General features: G+C 39.0%; 1 protein-coding gene and 1 non-coding gene across 2 annotated transcripts in view; both read left to right on the forward strand.

Moving 5' to 3' along the window:
• LOC109421987 (pituitary homeobox homolog Ptx1) overlaps nucleotides 1–16,536 on the forward strand; it is a 208,281-nt gene extending 191,745 nt beyond the window's left edge. The window contains exon 5 of the mRNA XM_029855051.2: nucleotides 8,677–16,536. Within this exon, the coding sequence (XP_029710911.1) occupies nucleotides 8,677–9,276 (600 nt within the window). The 3' untranslated portion in view covers nucleotides 9,277–16,536. The remainder of the gene's footprint in view (nucleotides 1–8,676) is intronic.
• Trnap-agg (transfer RNA proline (anticodon AGG)) lies at nucleotides 4,243–4,315 on the forward strand. The gene has a single exon. It is a non-coding gene; the product is annotated as a tRNA-Pro (tRNA).
• Nucleotides 16,537–18,130: the final 1,594 nt, after the last annotated feature.

An 18,130-nucleotide genomic window follows, 5' to 3' on the forward strand; every position in this document is an offset into this window, starting at 1 on the left:
AGCGATTTTATTTATTTTATGATTTTTTAGTAAATTGGTCTATTTTTAATATGCATCCCATTACTTTTTCAATGAATTGCCGGCTATGTCGTTACTTTCTTTCAGAACATATTTATATTCAAGACAATTAGAGGGAATATAATTGAACTTTAATTAACATCTTGAATTTTGAAACGATGTTGAAATTTAAGAAAATTTGGTGTTTTATTAGGAAAATAATCTAATCGTTATAATTTTCTTCCGTGTTAAGAATTTTAAGTTAAGTCAAAAGTTTTTCAAAGCTCATTATATAAGTCATAAATGGTCAAAATTTCATTGCACTCGGTTCATTGAATCCGGAGATATAACAGCTCAAAGTTGGCTATCGGATAAATATACCTTTTTCTAGAATCTTTATAACTTCGTGCAGAATAGTCCGATCTTTTCCAAATTTTGTCCACTGATACACAACTAGTTGATCCACTTACAGTAAAAATTTGAGAATATTTGATGCACTTTTGGAAAAGTTACAGCTATTTGAATATTTTTTGAGAAGGGAACATTTTGCCTGTCCCGATCATTTTGTCTATCCCCTGTATGCTTGCTTTAAGTGAATAGTATGCACCAGCAGCACTTTTTGCTTTTAAATCGTGCTTAAACCAGCAAATATCAATTGAAGTTGAATATGCTGACTTTGAATATCAGTCCGTGGTAAAAATTCAGCAGACAGCGAGGTAATGAATTTTTCATTGCTTGAACTTCAGAGAGTGGCACAGGGGTTGTCGAGGCGATAATCAAAACAAAAACAAATCTAAGACGCAAGAGCCTCTGGGCGTCGGTTGGGATGACTGTAATTTGATAAATTAAGACACTGGAGCTCTGTAACACAACCACACATTAAATCAAGGATTTTACCACAAATCATTTGAAGAGCTACAAGTTTATTCCTCCGAATTTGTATCTTTCTATCTAATTTCTTCTCTATATAAAACGTATCATGTATATACATGTATCTTCATAGCCATCACTAGAACCAGAAACGGATTGAAAATGCCATTTCCCTCCCTTTTAATTTTCACAGCACAGTGTAAAATATCATATAACGTCTTCAAGTTATGCAACCAAGCGAATTTTGCCGCATCAACTTCACAGTAATTTTCACACAATCTATCACTTATCGCTTGGCATTCCCTTATGCAAAATATAAACATTTCCCAACATCATTCTGACAACCGCAATCCGCATGTCCTTGTTGAGGTGCAGAGGACTGATCGAACGGCCTTAAACGGGCAAGCGATTGCAATCATCACTTCCCTCCACTTCTCCACATGAACCTGCAAACTGGCGTAGTAGGCGCCATTGTCGCCTAAAAAATAGAAGCCCAGTAACACTTACACACTGTAGATCTCTGTTTGGCCCAAGCAGCTACCTTATTGCTTCCTTGTGTGAGTGTAGCTGATCTGGCGATACTGGAGTAGTAACTTCGAACGGTCAATCAAGCTCAAGCTTTATCTATTTTCTTCTTCTTCTTTGCATATGGAATTCATGTATATTCAATTGTTCATAGCAGATCACTAGAACCATAAACGGGTTGATAATTGAAAATTATCAACAAGCAATCACCTTACGCCTGGCATTCATGCATCAACGTGAACTCTCTGCCACACAATCATCCGACGGCCCAGAATGAACTTACGCAGATGCAGTGGTATAACAGTCAACCGTGGACGAGCGATTGCAATCATCCCTTCCATCCTCTTCCCCACATTATTGCGTTGCATTGACGAGCAATCTGACGTAGCAGGCGCCGTTCTCGCATGAAAACTGAAGATCGCTAATACTCACACACACTAAAAATGCCTGTTAGTACCAAGCAGCTATCTCATTGGTTCCTTGTGTGAGTGAAGCTCTGATCTGGTTAAACTGAGCTAGAGCTGAAGAGTCCATTGCACGGGCAAATATATTTGTGATTGTAGTCCCACATTTATCCAAGGTTGCCACGATTCACGTTGTGTTGGTCATTTGTTGGGCTTGTTTAGTCAAATATTTGTCATAATGGCATCAAATATTTGTCTAATGGCACCTTTAGGAAAGATAGATTCTTTTCTAGTTCTGTTTATAAAAACTATCCGAAATGTCCATCTCGCCTCTTTTGTCATAATGGCATCAAATATTTGTCTAATGGCACCTTTAGGAAAGATAGATTCTTTTCTAGTTCTGTTTATAAAAACAATCCGAAATGTCCATCTCGCCTCTTTTTTGGGACCATTTCGGATAAACATTCGATAGACAGCAGAAAAAATAATATTCTTTGCAAATGAATAGAAACAAATGCTCCATGAATTTCTGTCAAACTATTCATTGATTGCTTCTCAATATTTTATAGAACCACACACTCCATTTGGTCCGACTAAATTTCATTCTTTTAACGAGTTCCATACAGTCCAGCGTTCGGAAATTAAAAGTTAATCTGATAAGTTTGGATTCTTGTTAACACATGTTCCGCAGCTAAGGATTCTAGAAGAATTCTGGTGATTTTAAGGAGATGGTGATTACAGGAAAAGTAGGATAAATGTTGGGGCTTCAAGAAAGAATCTGAGGATTGTAATAGTAAACTTATTTTGACAGTTAGATTTTGGCAAGAATTGGGTAGGGTAATTATCCAATTGTTGCACGGCTAAAACTCGCCTATTGTTGCACGCTCCATGTTATTCTTATGAGGTGTGCAACAATAATTATTGGCGAATTTTTAGCCGTGCAACAATTGGAAAATTACCCTATTTCGAAAAAAGATAGACGGAGGGCTAGAAGTTAAATTTTCTGAGAGCTAGTTGCCTACTATGTGTAGAAACTGGCAACTCCTGACGGTGAAAAGTGTTTTAAGTATTTCAGATATCTGGGAAAAGAATACGATGGGGCAAGTACAGAATTTGCTTGAGAGATTCCTTCAAGTATTGATCCAGAGCAGAGTTGTTAATAGTCATCGGAGCTGCAGGAAAAAACATTGACGGCAATAAATAGATTACCAGCGGCTGATAATTTTATTGATGATTACTGTCTATATCTGATATATCTGAAATAGACTAAAAACTCATCTGGTCAAGGGCTGAAAGTCTCTTTAATAAAGACAAATCAATCAATCAATAAATACTCTTTTTTTTTAAGAAACAATGTTTGTTTAATTGACAAATTGAGCTTGAGCTTGAGCTTGATTGACCGCCCGTAGATGCTACTCCAGTATTGCCAGACCAGCTACACTCACACAAGGAACCAATGAGATATCTGCCGGAGACTAGCAGGACTATTTTAAGGCGACCATGGCGCCTGTCACGTCAAGTTTCAGGTCAATGTGGGGAAGGGGAAGGAAGTGATGATTGCAATCGTTTGTATCCACATCTGACCGAATATACCTCTGCGCCAGCACAAATTCATGCGGATGTCGGAGTATTGGTGGGACTTGCTTGGCAGAAGGTTCACACATTGGTGTGTGGATACCAGGGTAAGGTGATAGAATTATATGTTTTTATTATTTTGAAGATGTGCGGCACAGTTTGCTTGATTGCATAATTTATAGGCATTTTCTAATAGGATTGAGACACTGTGCTGTGAAAGTTTGGATGGAAGGGAAACGGCTTTTTCAACCCGTTTCGGTTCTAGCGATGGCTATGAATAAAGAATATAGAAAGATACAAAGTAGGAGGAAAGGGAGCCTCTAGACTACCAAGCCCGTCTTGTTTGTTTAATTGACAAATTGAGAGACAAATTTGTGAAAAAATAACACTTGTTTTGATGGGATTCAAACCCATGACTCCGTATCGCTAGTCCAGCGCTTTTACCAACTAAGCCACAGATCAAGTTACGACTTTGAAGAATAAAAAGTCAAACTGGATTCGACGCACCACCCCAACCGGGTCCGTTTTTCACAACTTCATCTCTCATTCAACTTAGATGTACTAATTTCGCACTGACCATTCGGTCGGTGAAGAAGCATGCGGTCTTAGGGCGCAAATCTAATCGCGTAAACAATTCACACTAATCATTTCGAAGGCACAACAGTTGCGCAGAAGTCATTGTGACTTACTTCTAGCAAGTTAGTATATATTTGTTAGAAGTAAGTCTGTGACAAGTGTGTTACTTGGGGAGCGTTTGAGAGACTGAGAGATTAACATCTAAGCCGAAAGAGAGATGAAGTTGTGGAAGACGGGCTTGGTTAGGGTGGTGCTTTGAACCCAGTTTGACTTTCTATTTTGCAGAGTTCTAACTTGTTCTGTGGCTTAGTTGGTTAAAGCGCCGGACTAGGTATACGGAGTCGTGGGTTCGAATCCCATCAAAACAAGTGATACTTTTTTACAAATTTGTCTCTCAATTAGTAATTGACATACAAACTGTATCTTCGAAGAATTGACTTTTTTTTCGATTGAACCAGCGCTTGAATATTTTCGTTCCGTATCTCTCTTCATCAGAATTTTCGTTCTGAAGCTCACACCGAACAGGACAGACAAAGGACTAATCACGAGAATGGTTAATCAGAAGAAAAAAAAAAACACAAGAAGGGAGCACGTCTTCATTCGGAATCGACTCAAAGGCCTTGCAGAACTGCAACACAACAAGCAACAAGGCTGAATCATTAATAAAAGGTTTGACTGGTTCGCCTCCCATTTACAGTCAGATCGATTACTTCACAGACAAACAGACGTAATACTCTTCAAAACGGCTTGGCACATGCATTTAACGATCAATTCAAATTACAGTTGATTTGCGCGATCGTTCCACCAGATGCGCTAGTGTTCGATCGCTTTGACGTTTGCCAGTGTACACGTTGCTGAATGATGCAAACGAAAATTACAGGCAATTTGTGTAGTAGTGTGCGTATCAGCAAAACGTCAAATCCAAATCCATCAAGGCCGACAGTGTCGCGCGCGGTTCTACCAACAGGTGGCAGTGTGCTCATGAAAATGACACCGGGCAAAAGTTTTGATGAATTTCCTCTAAGAGTTACGTCTGTTTGTCTGTGATTACATGTTCAAGTTTCGTCTTTGCTATAGGACACAAAAAAAATATGAAAACTGTAGCTGCCGCCTGTTTTATTGTTAGTTCTACCTCGAAACACTCATTGTCGGTCGCTGGGATAATGCAAGTATAATTTGTTGACGAAGTTTCTTTTAGCATTCCGTTGTTGGTCGGTGACAAAACTGGTGATTACCAACCCTGATCCAGGGCACGTAAATGAGTGAGCTCGTTTTATGTTGTTATTTTTATGCAAATTTAAAGAAATATTCATAGAATATTGCAGTATTTTTTACAGTTTAAAGCCCACTTTCGACAATTGTGGTGGTGTTAATTCCAGTTTATATGTAAAATAGATTACATTTTGATTTGTGAATATTGACTCCAGCCTTGCGGCCTACAGGCCTTGCGAATGTCATTACTTCCATCCGTATTATCAATTGACCTGCTTTGGAATGCGGCTGGTGTTGGTATTACTTAGGAGCTGTCCGTAAATTACGAAAAGTTTTATGCAGGGAGGGTGGTTTTGAGAAATTTTACGCGCCGTACAAAAATATTTGGGTTCTCATACCAAAAATCCTACAATGGAGGGATGTCGGAAAATCGTGAAAATTTCCTTACGTAATAAATGAACAACCTCTTATTGAGAAGTTCTGAGGTGCCAGCATTTACATACTGAGGATAAGCAAGGATGAGAATCTCAAGCATCCCCTGTTGGTTCTCTGAATGAATGCAACTATCTTTGCTATGACAGAAGAGCAACTGCGGATGGTCAATCATGATCAATGCTTATTTTTCAAAAAAAAAAAAAAAAGTGTTCGAAGTGTTGATGCAGAAAATCTTCCATTAATTTTCTAGGGTTTCTGCTATTACACCAATATTTCCTTCCAAGATTCCACAAATTTGATCGTTTTTGAAATTCTTCCAAAAGTTCTCTCTAACATTCATTCAGAAATTCTTAAGAAGATTCCACACAATCAGGCCTCCAGGAGTTCCGAAAAATCCACCACAATTGATCTATGAATTTCTCCAAGGTTTTCTCTAAGCATTGCTTCAAGAATTTTTCTACGTGTTACTCCAGATATTGTTTCAAATATTCGTTGAGGGAGTCCTTAGAAGGTTCCTCCAGGCATTCCTACCGATGAACCGAAAAAAAAAACGCTCAGAAATTCGTCCAGGGATTCATCCAGGACTTCTTCCAGGAATCTATTCAGAATTACGTCCAGAGATGCAGTCGTAAATTCTTCTGCAAACACTTCTAGGAATTGATCCAGAGATTTTTCCAAGAACTTTCCCTGACATAACTTCAAGAATTTCTCCAGAGATGCCTAAGTAACAGGTTCTTAGAACCATCACAAAACCAATACAAAAGGTTTAAGTTTTTATGACGGTTCTGAAAACCTCTACGAGGCTTGTTGGCCACCAAAATGTTACTTGGATGGTGAAATCATTCACGAAGGAACACTTTGTAGAATGTCTGGATTTCTGGAATCTCTGGCTGAATTCCCTGGAAAACCACTGAACGTGATTCTGAAGCAACTCTTGAAAAAACCTCTGGAAGGGATTCCTAGACTAGAGGAATATCTGTAGAAAGTTTTGGAGGAATCTCATGAATTTCTGGAGAACCTCTAGATCAATTTCCAAATGAGTTGCTTCAGAAACTTCTGAAAAGTTCCTGGAGAAACACCTAAAGGTTTTCTGGAGGAATCCTTGAAAATTACATGTGAGAATCATTGGAATTATTTCTGAAAAATAAATCTGATGTAATTTGAGTTAAGGCTATGAATCGCCAATCCGGAGATGGCGGGTTCGATTCCCTTTCCGGTCGGGAAAGTTTTCTCGACTCCCTGGGCATAGTGTATCATTGTACTTGCCTCACATTATACAAATTCATACAATGGCAGGCAAAGGAAGCCCTTCAATTAATAACTGTGGAAGTGCTCAAAGAACACTAAGTTGAAGCGAGACAGGCCAAGTCCTAGTAAGGACGTAGAGCCACAAAGAAGAAGAAGAAGAAGAAGTATGGTCAAGTTATGTGAGACGACAAAATCGAAGAGACGGTGGCCGTCTTCGTTTGTTAGCTCCAGGGCGCTGAACTTCCAAATCATCGGGCTGAATTCCTCTTCCTAACCTACCTGAGCGCTTAGGTCTCCCATGATGATCTTGACGTGTTGGCTTAGGCAGCGGGCGTACTTGCGTTCGAGCCGCGCGTACAATGCGTCCTTGTCATCATCAGTGCTTCCGGAGTGTGGGCTGTGTGCGTTGATTATGCTAAAGTTGAAGTATCGGGCCTTAATCCTCAACCTGCACATTCTTTTGTCGATCAGCCACCAACTGATCACGCGCCTCCATATAGCGCTCATAACGATGAAAGCTGTTCCCAGATCGCGAGTGTTGTCGTAGCTCTGGTAGGAGGTATGATCTCATCTAAACATTCGGCCTCGATGCCGAGCCCGCGGTCCTTCAGTAGATTGGTGAGTTGGCGAGGTATGCGGGTGCACTCAATGAAATTGGGAGATCAACAGTTCCACGTACCGAGTTTCCAATCGCAAGTCCTTTTTGTTCGTTGAAGTCTTTGCCGTTGGTCTCGGCTCGTATTATTCTGTTGCTGATTTTCCGCTACAATGGCCAGCCGTAAAGGCTCGTAGGGTCTGACACCAACCCCCTACTTTCCGGAGGACCATAGTGACAGTTGAGCTTAGAGTCCTTCCCTGGCACTCGGACTTCTCAATTAGACGTTCCGAATAAGATATGTGTTGGTTATGTACATTCTGGGCCCTGACTTGCCCAATCATCTTTACTTAGTCGATAACTTTGATAATTTTCTATAAAATCTTAGAATTTCTTGCCATGATTCCATTCAAGCAACTATGATTCTTCTCCTTCATTTTGAATCCAAACATACTCCATTCCACTTCCAAAAACAAATCCAACTGTTTCATTTACCCCGAGAAATACAGCAGTCACCGCCGTCCCCCATGAACATAAATCGTACATCCCCTTCAACAAACATTTCTAGGTAGTAGCATTGCTCATCATCCACCATCTCGTGTACGGCGGCGGCGACGGCGACAATACGCTGCGTCGCGGTACATTCACCGAAAATTGAATGTCTCCCGGCCACGGTTCAATGAAACTCCACGAGGCGACGCGCACCAGTTCCATTCCATCCATCGCATCGATCCATTACTACCTACCCCATCGTCGTCCATCGCATCGCCGTCGCAGTGCCCATCCTTCTTCCTTCTGTGGATTCATCCCACTCGATGACGACGACGAACGCGCAGTCAACGAGCCGCGTAATTGCACCCATGCCACCACCACGCAGGAAATGGTGGGCACTGTGGGACAGAAACTAGGATTGTGCGATTAAAACACCAATCCAAGAAACAAGCTTTGTCTAAGTTGAGATGTCGATACACCCAAAACCATGAAATTCACTTCTATGTCTACACATTCTGTAAAGGAATATGGGTTTGTAGTCCATAGTGGCTATGTAGGGCGTTGAATAGCGGGTTCGCAATCGGCATCGGAAAGACGGCAGAAAGATGGCCGAGAAAAATGAAGATTAATGGCGTCGATTTCCCCCCGGGTTCTTATGTCCCCCGCAACCGACTGTATCTGTATTTCGTTTCAACGATAATGAGGGTAATTATTTTCCATTTTCCTCTCTCTCCATTTCTGTTTCAGGTGTGGTTCAAGAACCGGCGGGCCAAGTGGCGCAAGCGGGAGCGGAACCAGATGAACGCGATAGCAGCGGCCGACTTCAAGAACGGCTTCGGGCCACAGTTTGTGCAACCGTTCGCCGACACCGACCTGTACTCGTCCTACTCGTACAACAACTGGGCAAAGGTGCCATCCCCATTGGGTGCCAAAACCTTTCCCTGGACGGTCAATCCGCTGGGGACATCGATAGTGCCCACGAATCACCATCAGAATTCCATCAATTGCTTCAACTCGTCGGCGTCTTCGGTGGCGGCCGGTATGGGCACCGGCACGATGCTGACGGGCAGCATGGGGACCAGTTTGGGCGGAACGACCGGCGGGACCGGGGTTTCGCCGACGCCCTGCCCGTACACGACGCCAACGAACCCGTACAGCATGTACCACCACCGGGCCACGGCGGAACCCTGCACGGCGATGACCTCCAGCATTGCCACCCTGAGATTAAAGGCGAAACAGCACACTTCCGGGTTCTCGAGTCCGTACTCGGCCCCGTCGCCCGTATCGAGATCTAACTCGGCCGGTCTGTCCGCATGTCAGTACGCCGGAGTGACGGACACCGTCTGAGAAAACGCCCTGGGCAGCATGCTGTCCCATCATCACCATTCGTCCTCCCTGGCCGTGTACAACTCCAGCATCAGCAGTGCCATCAATAATGCCATCAACGGTGGTAACAGTATCAACAACAATGGCACCGGACCGGACAAGGACGGCGGTGGCCAGGTGGGATCGGGCCCGGGAGGACTGGTGGACGACGACGATCTGATGGTGCCGGATGAGGAAGACGACGATCACCGGCGGAACGCGGTGGACGATATTCACGACTGAACACGCGATACCTTTCCTTTTCGGTTTGTCTAATCAGGGTGTGTGCGATTGGGAGGGAGAAAGAGAGCAGTGGGGTCAAATGCACCTATTGCAGGAAAGACACGATTTGGGAGTTGCCATTTATCAAACTTATACCACTTGAGTGTCTATGCAAGATCCATTAAGCGATGTGTAGAAGTAAAAGAATAATTTCTCAAAAGTTTAACCCTGATTTTGTTCAGTCAGTAATTTCTAAAATTTAACAAAATATTCCCCGAAAACCAAAATAATGTTCGAAGTTTTCAACAGATTTTTTATTTTGCAAAGGTACTAGAATGCCTAGAAATAGCTGTTAAATTTCCTTAACCCTTCAGCGCGCGCGCTGTTGTAAAAAGTACAACACTGCCAAAAAACCTCGTTTTTCGTATCGTGCAGTTTCGGTTGCTTGATGGCGCGCGTCCTGGAAGGTTAAAGATATTCCTTTTTTTAAATCCGCCGAAAATTTGTTTTATGTGCTTCTAGAGTTCTAGGAAATTCCCCAGAGATTTTTACACGATTTTTTTTTCGGAAAACTTTTACCAACTACTAACGAAATTTGGTCAGAAAACATCACGAATTGCTTCGGATTCCTTCAAGGTGACTTTTTTCAGAAATCTTTTTTCAAATTTGGATTTTTCAAGGAATGTTCACTGAATCCGTCTATGTTCCTTTTTGGAAGCCTTCCTTTTGAATAATTTTAAGGTATTACTTTGATAATAATCACTGTAGGTGCTTTTATTCCTAGAGCGATTGGTATCTTTGACAGAATTCTTAGAAAAAATCTCAGTGGACTTGCTGAAGGAATCCTCTATGTCTTTTTTTATTAATCCCTGGGATTATGCGTACAGGAACATTTTCAGAAGAAATATTGGAGGAATTATCGAAGAAATTTCTGTTTTTTCCAGATTTTTTTCAAGATCTCTTAAAAAAATCTTCGAGCAAAACTTAGAACATTTTTGGCGATGTCCTCTTAGGAATTCCAGAATCTTTAGAGGAATCATAAGAATTTCTAGAGTCGTCGGAGAAATTTCAGGTGAACATCTTGGAGAACTTTAAAAAGGCAAATCTGAACAATATCCGGAGAAATCTTTGGAAGAATTTCTGGAAAATTCCTCAGAAAAATAGCCGTAGAGGTCATTGGAAGAGTTTTAGGCGGAATATATAACGGAAAAATGGAGGAATCCTCGCAAAACAATTAGAAGAAATCCTCAGAAGCGTTCCTAGAGGAACCCACTGATGAACTTCTGAAGGAGCAACTTTTCGAGGAATTCCTGTTTAAGGGAATACTTAAAGACTTCTCAAAAAAAAAAAATCCGAGTATTCTTCGGAGAAATTCATAGTGTGTTTTTTGGATGAATTGGGCGAATTCTCATGAAAATGTAAAAGAGTCCTTTAACCTTCCGTTAATCGCGCTGTTGTACTTTGTACAACACATGAGAATTATCGTCTATTACTTTGAAACCATCTTTTCTATCGATGTCAACCCCAAATGTATTCTACAGGAATCTTATTTGGAATATTATAAGACCTTTTTTGAAAACAGTATAACTCCTTATAATGCGGAAAATTGAAAATCGCAATATGAAGAACGTACTATATTTAAGATAAGACAGACAGTTGAAAGTGAATTAGTGTATTTCAAAATCTAAATGACCTAGAAATATGGTGTCTTCGGCAAAGTTACTTGGGATATCAAGGGCCTTCGCGAGGTGATCTGAGAAATTCAGATTTCAACCGATAGGCGGCGCCAGTGAGCATGTAATTTTTATATCCCATATAACTCAGGATCCTGAGTACTTAGAAAGATGGTGTCTTCGGCAAAGTTGTTTGGTTGGTTAAACACTAACTGATGGAGAGCCGTTTGGTTTGAAACTCCACATCTAGGTGGCGCTAGTGGGCATTGAAATTTTATAAATCATACATCTCAGGACCCTGATTACTTAGAAAGATGGTGTCTTCTGCAAAGTTGTTTAGTAGATCAAACACTAACTGATGAAGGCAAGTATTGCTGTGTGCGTTCAAGATGAAAACAGTGCCGAAATGCGCTTCAAACGCGGTAACACATGTTACCAAAGGCAACGTAGCAACTATGGCCAACATCACCGCCAACCTAGGATTCGAAAGCTCCCACTGACATCGTGTTACTTGTTAGAAAATCTTACCGCATTTGGTGTCCCCGCATTTGATATTTGCATTTTGAATGCACACAGCAATATGATGTGGAATTCCACATCCAGGTGGCGCAAGTGAATACTCAAATTTATAACCTATATATCTCGAGATCCTGATTACTTAGAAAGAAGATGTCTTCAGCAAAGTTGTTCAGTAGATCGATGGAGAGCCGTATGATTTGAAACTCCACATCTAGGTGGCGCTAGTGGGTATTCAAATTTTATAACTCATGGGTCTCAGGACCTCACTTAAGAAGATGGTGTCTTCTGAAAAGTTGTTTAGTAGATCAAACACAACTGATGAAGACAAATATGACGTGCAATTTCACATCCAGGTGGCACTAGTGAGCATTCCCATTTTATACCTCATATATCTCAAGATCATGATTATTTAGAAAGATGATGTCTTCGACATTGTTGTTTGATGGATAAAGGATGGATGTATTTATCCCGTGACATTGACAACCTTAAGATAGAGTATATTGAAATACGACGGTCAGATATTGAATATTTTACTAAGCGCTTTAACTTCATGTAAAATTAATCAATCAAGTGCAAATTTAAACAAATTATAATCAACTAGTTGTGTAATTTTCAAATTTTGAAAACTTTCGGAAGTATAAAAATTTACAGCTCGTTGATTTTTTTCTAAATGAATAATAACACGTTCATGCTTTTGCAAATTTACATCTAGCGTCTTCTGGTGGCAGAAGCATAATTCAAATGGTCAATCAACTTAAAGCCCTGATCTACCAACCAACCTTGCCAAAGATATCAACTTCCCAGGTAATCAGACTCGGAGATATATAAGATATAAAATTTGCATACTCATTAGCACCACTTACTGGCGAAATATTGATTTCAACGACCCATCAACCAAATGCACTTAACCTATTTGACAACTTTGCCGAAACCACCATCTCAAACGGACAACTATCTGTAAGTTTTCGATCTTGTAGAGGTCGGCACGAGAGGTAACTTTTCCTCCATTTGGTCTTTGATCTACCAAACAACTTTGCCGAAGACACCATCTTTCTGAGTAAAGTGGAGCTTGTGGCCGTTCGGTTAGTGTTACCAAGCGTGTAACCGCACCATGCTATCCACTGGTGCATGTAATGTATGTCGTGTCCATGGTCTAGTGTTAAGTTCTGTTCAGTCTGTACAGCTTCTGGCTGAAGACGGTGTCCCGTGCCTTTTTAATCGGGATCCTGAGCTACATGAGATTAAAAATTTACATGCTAACTAGTGCCTCCTAGTGGTGGCATTTGAAATCAAACTGTCACTCATCTATAAGCCCTTGATATACCAAACATCTTTGCCGAAGACACTATCTTTCTAAGTAATAAGGGTCCAGAGATACATAATATATAATATTTACGTGCTCACTAGCGCCGCCAAGTGATGAAATTTCAAATTAAACTGCGAATCATCCGTAAGTAATTGACCTACCAAACAACTTTGTCGAAGACGCCATCTTTCTAAGTTATCAGGTTCCCGAGATACATAGGATATAAAGTTTATTTGCTCACTAGCGCCGCCTAATGGTGGAATTTTCAATTAAAAGGCCAATAATCTGTAAGCCGTTGACTTACCAAACAACTTTGCCGAAGACACCATCTATCTAAAACATCAGGATGCTGAGATATAAGATATAACATGATATTGCTCACTAGCGCCGCCTAGTGGACGTATTACGAATCAACTTTGTCAGCAACGAGTAGCCCATGAAATTTACAACAACTTTGCCAAAAACAGTCCTCCTCTAAATAATCAGGATCCTTTGATATTTCAGAATGAATGGGTGTTGTACAAAGTACAACGCGCGACTGCTCGCGTTACAAAAATTGGCGCGAGTACTGAAAGGTTAAAAGAGGTTTTTTTAGATGAATTCTTGGGTAAGTTACAAGAGAAAGATTTGGAATATTTCCCTGAAGAATTTATGAAAAACACTTGCAGGAATTTTTGAAAGATATTTTGGAGGAATCTGTTTTTTTTTTGGTTTTTTTCAGGAATTTCTGGGTAACTGCTCAGATAAATTTGGGTAATTGAATTGGATATATTCGGTAAATTTTCAGGATTTTTTAGAAAAACTCTTGGTGAAATTTCAGAAGAAACTGGGTGAATTTATGAAGGAATCCTTGGAAATTTTCAGGAAAATCCACTGAGAAACTTTTTCAGGTATCTTAGGGAAAATCCTGATGCAATTTTCAAAGAAACTTCTGGATGAATCATTGGGGAAGTTTCTTGATAAATTCCAATCGAAAGCATCGAAGGAACTCTAAAAGCAAATCTTTTGTGGAGTTTCTGGTAACATCTTCTGGGCATTTCTTTTTGCAAAGCTTAGAGAAATTTCTGAAAATTTTCTCTCGAGAATCTCAGGAGGAATTCTTGGATATTTTTTTTGAGAATCCTTACAGGAATTATCACATATATATTTGTAGAACTTCTTGGGATAATTTACGAAAGATTTTCAGAGTGATCTTTGGTGAATTTTTTAAAAATGTTCTGGAAGATACTGGATTCTGGAAGAAATCGTAACAAGCATTCTTGGACAAATCTACGGGAAATTCTGAGGGAATAAATTCTTGGTGGTAATTGTGTAGAAATCCTAGTAAAATTTTCCGAAAAAAACCTTTTTCAGTTGATTTTTGAAAAACTATTTGAAGAATTCTCGAATGATTTTCAAAAAACTCTCAATTGAATATATGTTAGAACCATTATTGGAACTAAAAAAGTTCTATGAAGCAATGAATTAGAATTCATACGAATAGAAACTTTTGTAGAAGATTTTCTAAAACATTTTTTGGTTAATATATGAAAATTGAAAAAAAAACGATACATTGAGAATTAAATCTAAATTTTGAATATATTAGAATGCCCAGGAAATAGTGGACGTCATATTAAAAAAAAATATAAATATTTTTTTGTGACCCTATGTAGAAAAAGTAAGTTACCTTCGTGACTTTTCCAATTTTTGTTTTGCGTTTGTTTTTTTTTTATCGGAACTTCTTTCAGGGATTCCTTCAGAAAGCCCTACAAATAAAAGAAATGTATTTCTTTCGAAAATTCGTCCTTCGGAAATTCTCCTTTCCGAAATTCGTCACGGGACTTCTCAAACATTTATTTAAGGATTACCCCACGAACTTCTTATGAAAATTCGGACACTTCAGTGCTCGAAAAATGTATCAGGCTCTGTAAAAAATCTATCAAAGTTTTATTCAGAATTGTATCCGGAGTTTCCTTTTGTTTCTCATATCTTCAGAAATTCCTTCATTGTTTCAGAAAATTTTCCATAAAATTATTATGAAATTCAACCATGCTTTCAGAGATTTTTCTGAGAGATCCTTCAGGAATTCTTCCATAATTCATAGCTTTCGTTAGAAAATTTCTCCTAAGTTTTCTAGAGTTTACTCCAAAAATTAAATATTATCTTTTAAAAGAACTTTCCCTGGAATCCTATTGATATTGCACAATAAAACTGTTTAGGAAATCCTCCAGGGATTTCTTCCGATGAATATCTTTTTAAAGTTCTTCAGAATGTTCTCCATGCATTGCTTCAGAATTTTCTTTAGAATTTCCACCGAAATTTTCGTTAGAGGATCCTTCAAAACTTTCTCCAAATATTTCCTTAAAATCTTTTATAGGTTTTATTGAAAAAAAAAAAGTCCCCCATGGTTTTTTTAGCAACAATTCTTTCAGAAAATTCACGGTTTCCTTCAGAAATGTTTTCTGCGATTCCTTAAGAAAATCTGAAACATTTTACCGAAATCTCAACCGTTAAGTTTTTAACCGGAAAATTCGATAAAGCTGACAACATTTACCGATCTTCGTTAGAGTTTGACCGATAAATGATAACACTTTACCGAAGTTTTGGCATTTTTAACGGAATTTCCGTAAAAATGTATTACCGAACGCTAAGCAGTTGAGATTTCGGTAAAGATTTCCGAACGCTACTAGCTGTGTTCCTCCATAAATTTGTCCAAGGATTCCAAGTCCAAAGAAAACTTCTATGTATTTCTTCCAAAATATAGCCACTTATTCCAGGAATTCGGTTTTAAATCTATCAAGGTTTGCTACAGAAACTCCTCCGGCTATTTTTTCAGAGGTTCTTCCAGGATTTTTTTCAGAAACTTCTCCATGGCTTCCTTCAGATATTCCTTTTTTTTTCTTTTAGGTAGATTTATACGGGTTCCTTCTGAAATTTTATTAGAAAATGCTTCAGAAATTCTTCATATAATCGATTTTTTTCCAGCGTTCAGAGTTCGGAGTTAAGTCCTCTAAAGATTCTTGTATTATTGCTTTCAGTGATTTAAGCAGGAATTCCTGCAAGACTTTAAACAGCGATTCCCTTTTGATATCCTCCAGAAGTTTTTTTTTAATTTTTTCTTCGGAGGATAATTTCAATAATTCATTCACCGATTCCTTCAGAAATCTATTCAAAAATATGTCCTAGGTAATATCTCAAGAGTGTTTTTTTCTAAGATTTTTTGCAGACGCTTAACTATTCGTTTCTCCAGGTATTCAATTTTTTCAACAAAGCTTCGTCCACAGGTTTATCCAAGAATACTTGTTGTGACCTTTACCGAGTGTTCCACCAGAGATTCCTGTGATCGTCTAGGTTTTCCAATGATTCCGGGAGTCTGCAGTGTCCCGTTTGTTACATAAGTGTTCCGGTAGATAGATGGGTTTGTTCCAGGGTGCCAGTGCAATAAGAACACGTTTCACACTCCAAATACACTTTATTTTACTGACACTACCCAAGCAACACACATGTTATATTAGAGTTACGACAGCGCAAGTTTTGGTTGTATAGAAGTTTATTTTACGTAATTCTAACATTGTGTTGAAATAACGTAAAAAAAACTTCTATACAACCAAAACTTGCGCTGTCGTAACTTATATATAACATGTGTGTTACTTGGGTAACTACATTTATTACACTTTGCATAACACTTTTATTAACACTACAGACTATACATTTATTGAACTAATTACTACACATTAAAAATTTGACTAGATGGCGGTTGATCTTAGCGAGTTGGTGGACGTACAGAGAATGATGATTCTAGGATATCTCTAGAAGTTTAAACCCGGAGCACCTATATGATTTAGTTACTCCACGCGCCAATTAATGCTGCCGTTCAGTACCTCCCTATCTTTCTCACTCATTCTGCGGTCATCTCACCGTCGAGTAGTTTGGTAGCCCTTGGTAGCCATGATATTGCCAACTGTTATAATAATAGCTGATACGAATGACAACTAAAGCATAAATCAGACAGAGTGTTAACACAAACAATACTTTCAGAATATCTTCCAAGAATTTTATTTAAGAATTTTTCCGGGAATTTTCCTGTGAATTCCTGTTTAACCGAGAAAACTCTCCAGAAAGTTCTGAGACATTCTCACTTAGGTTCCTTTAAGAGGTTCCCGATGCATTTCTGCACAACCAAAAATCCTTGCGTTCAAATGTGAGAGGTTTCACCGAAGTGTACTCATACGGTCAAAGAATGATAGCTGATCTCAAGGTTCCTTTCTGAAATTCCCGCTGGGATTGCTTCGAGGAGATTATTTTTATCTCCAGGACTTCTTCAAAATTTTAGGCATTTATTCATAAATTTCTGCACGGGATGATTTCTAAACTTCTTCCAAGAAGCTTCTTTTAGGCATAATTCTAAAAAAATCATCATAAACCCTACAGGGATTTTTTCGGAAGTTCCTGCCAAAGTTTCTCAAAAAAATCTTTGAGAAATTCCTTCAGTGAAGTATGCAGAAATTCCTATAATGTTTTTTTTTTTAGAAATTATTCATGCGGCTCCATTACAAATATGTGCTGGGATGTTTTTAGAGATCCCTACATAATTTGTTTAAATATTTCTCCAGGGATTTTCAGAAGTTCTTCTGTAAATTCCACAACATTACTATAGAATGGGCTCCTAAAGCCCTACCTAGTTTCATGATTTAAACCAAAAAATATTATCCAAAAGTGGATGTTTACTCATTTTTTGACGTTTTTATTGGCCGTGGTTGAAAATACACAATACATAATTGCGTAGCCGAAAACCAGTAAATAATATTTAAACTTTAAATGTTTTGTCCCGCCTCTAGCTTATAACACATACTTTTAGTGATTTTTTTCGCTGTGTATGTCAGATAGGAATATTTTGAAACCCCAGAACGGAAATGTCGAGTTCCATCACGTCAAGGTCGACCTCAAATGTTAAACTAGAACTATTCATCATTTTACTTTTTCCGAATTTTCTCATCATTCCTTCGTTTTTCTAGTTTGAGTAACATACAATTCCAATTAGAATACAGTACTTGATCGTACTATTCAATGAAAGCGAGAATTCGTCTTTAATTTTAGAACCCTAATAAATTCTTGGAGGATATTCTCAAGAAATCCC

This window comes from Aedes albopictus, chromosome 1, assembly GCF_035046485.1.
Source record: "Aedes albopictus strain Foshan chromosome 1, AalbF5, whole genome shotgun sequence".
In the NCBI taxonomy this organism is placed as follows: domain Eukaryota; kingdom Metazoa; phylum Arthropoda; class Insecta; order Diptera; family Culicidae; genus Aedes; species Aedes albopictus.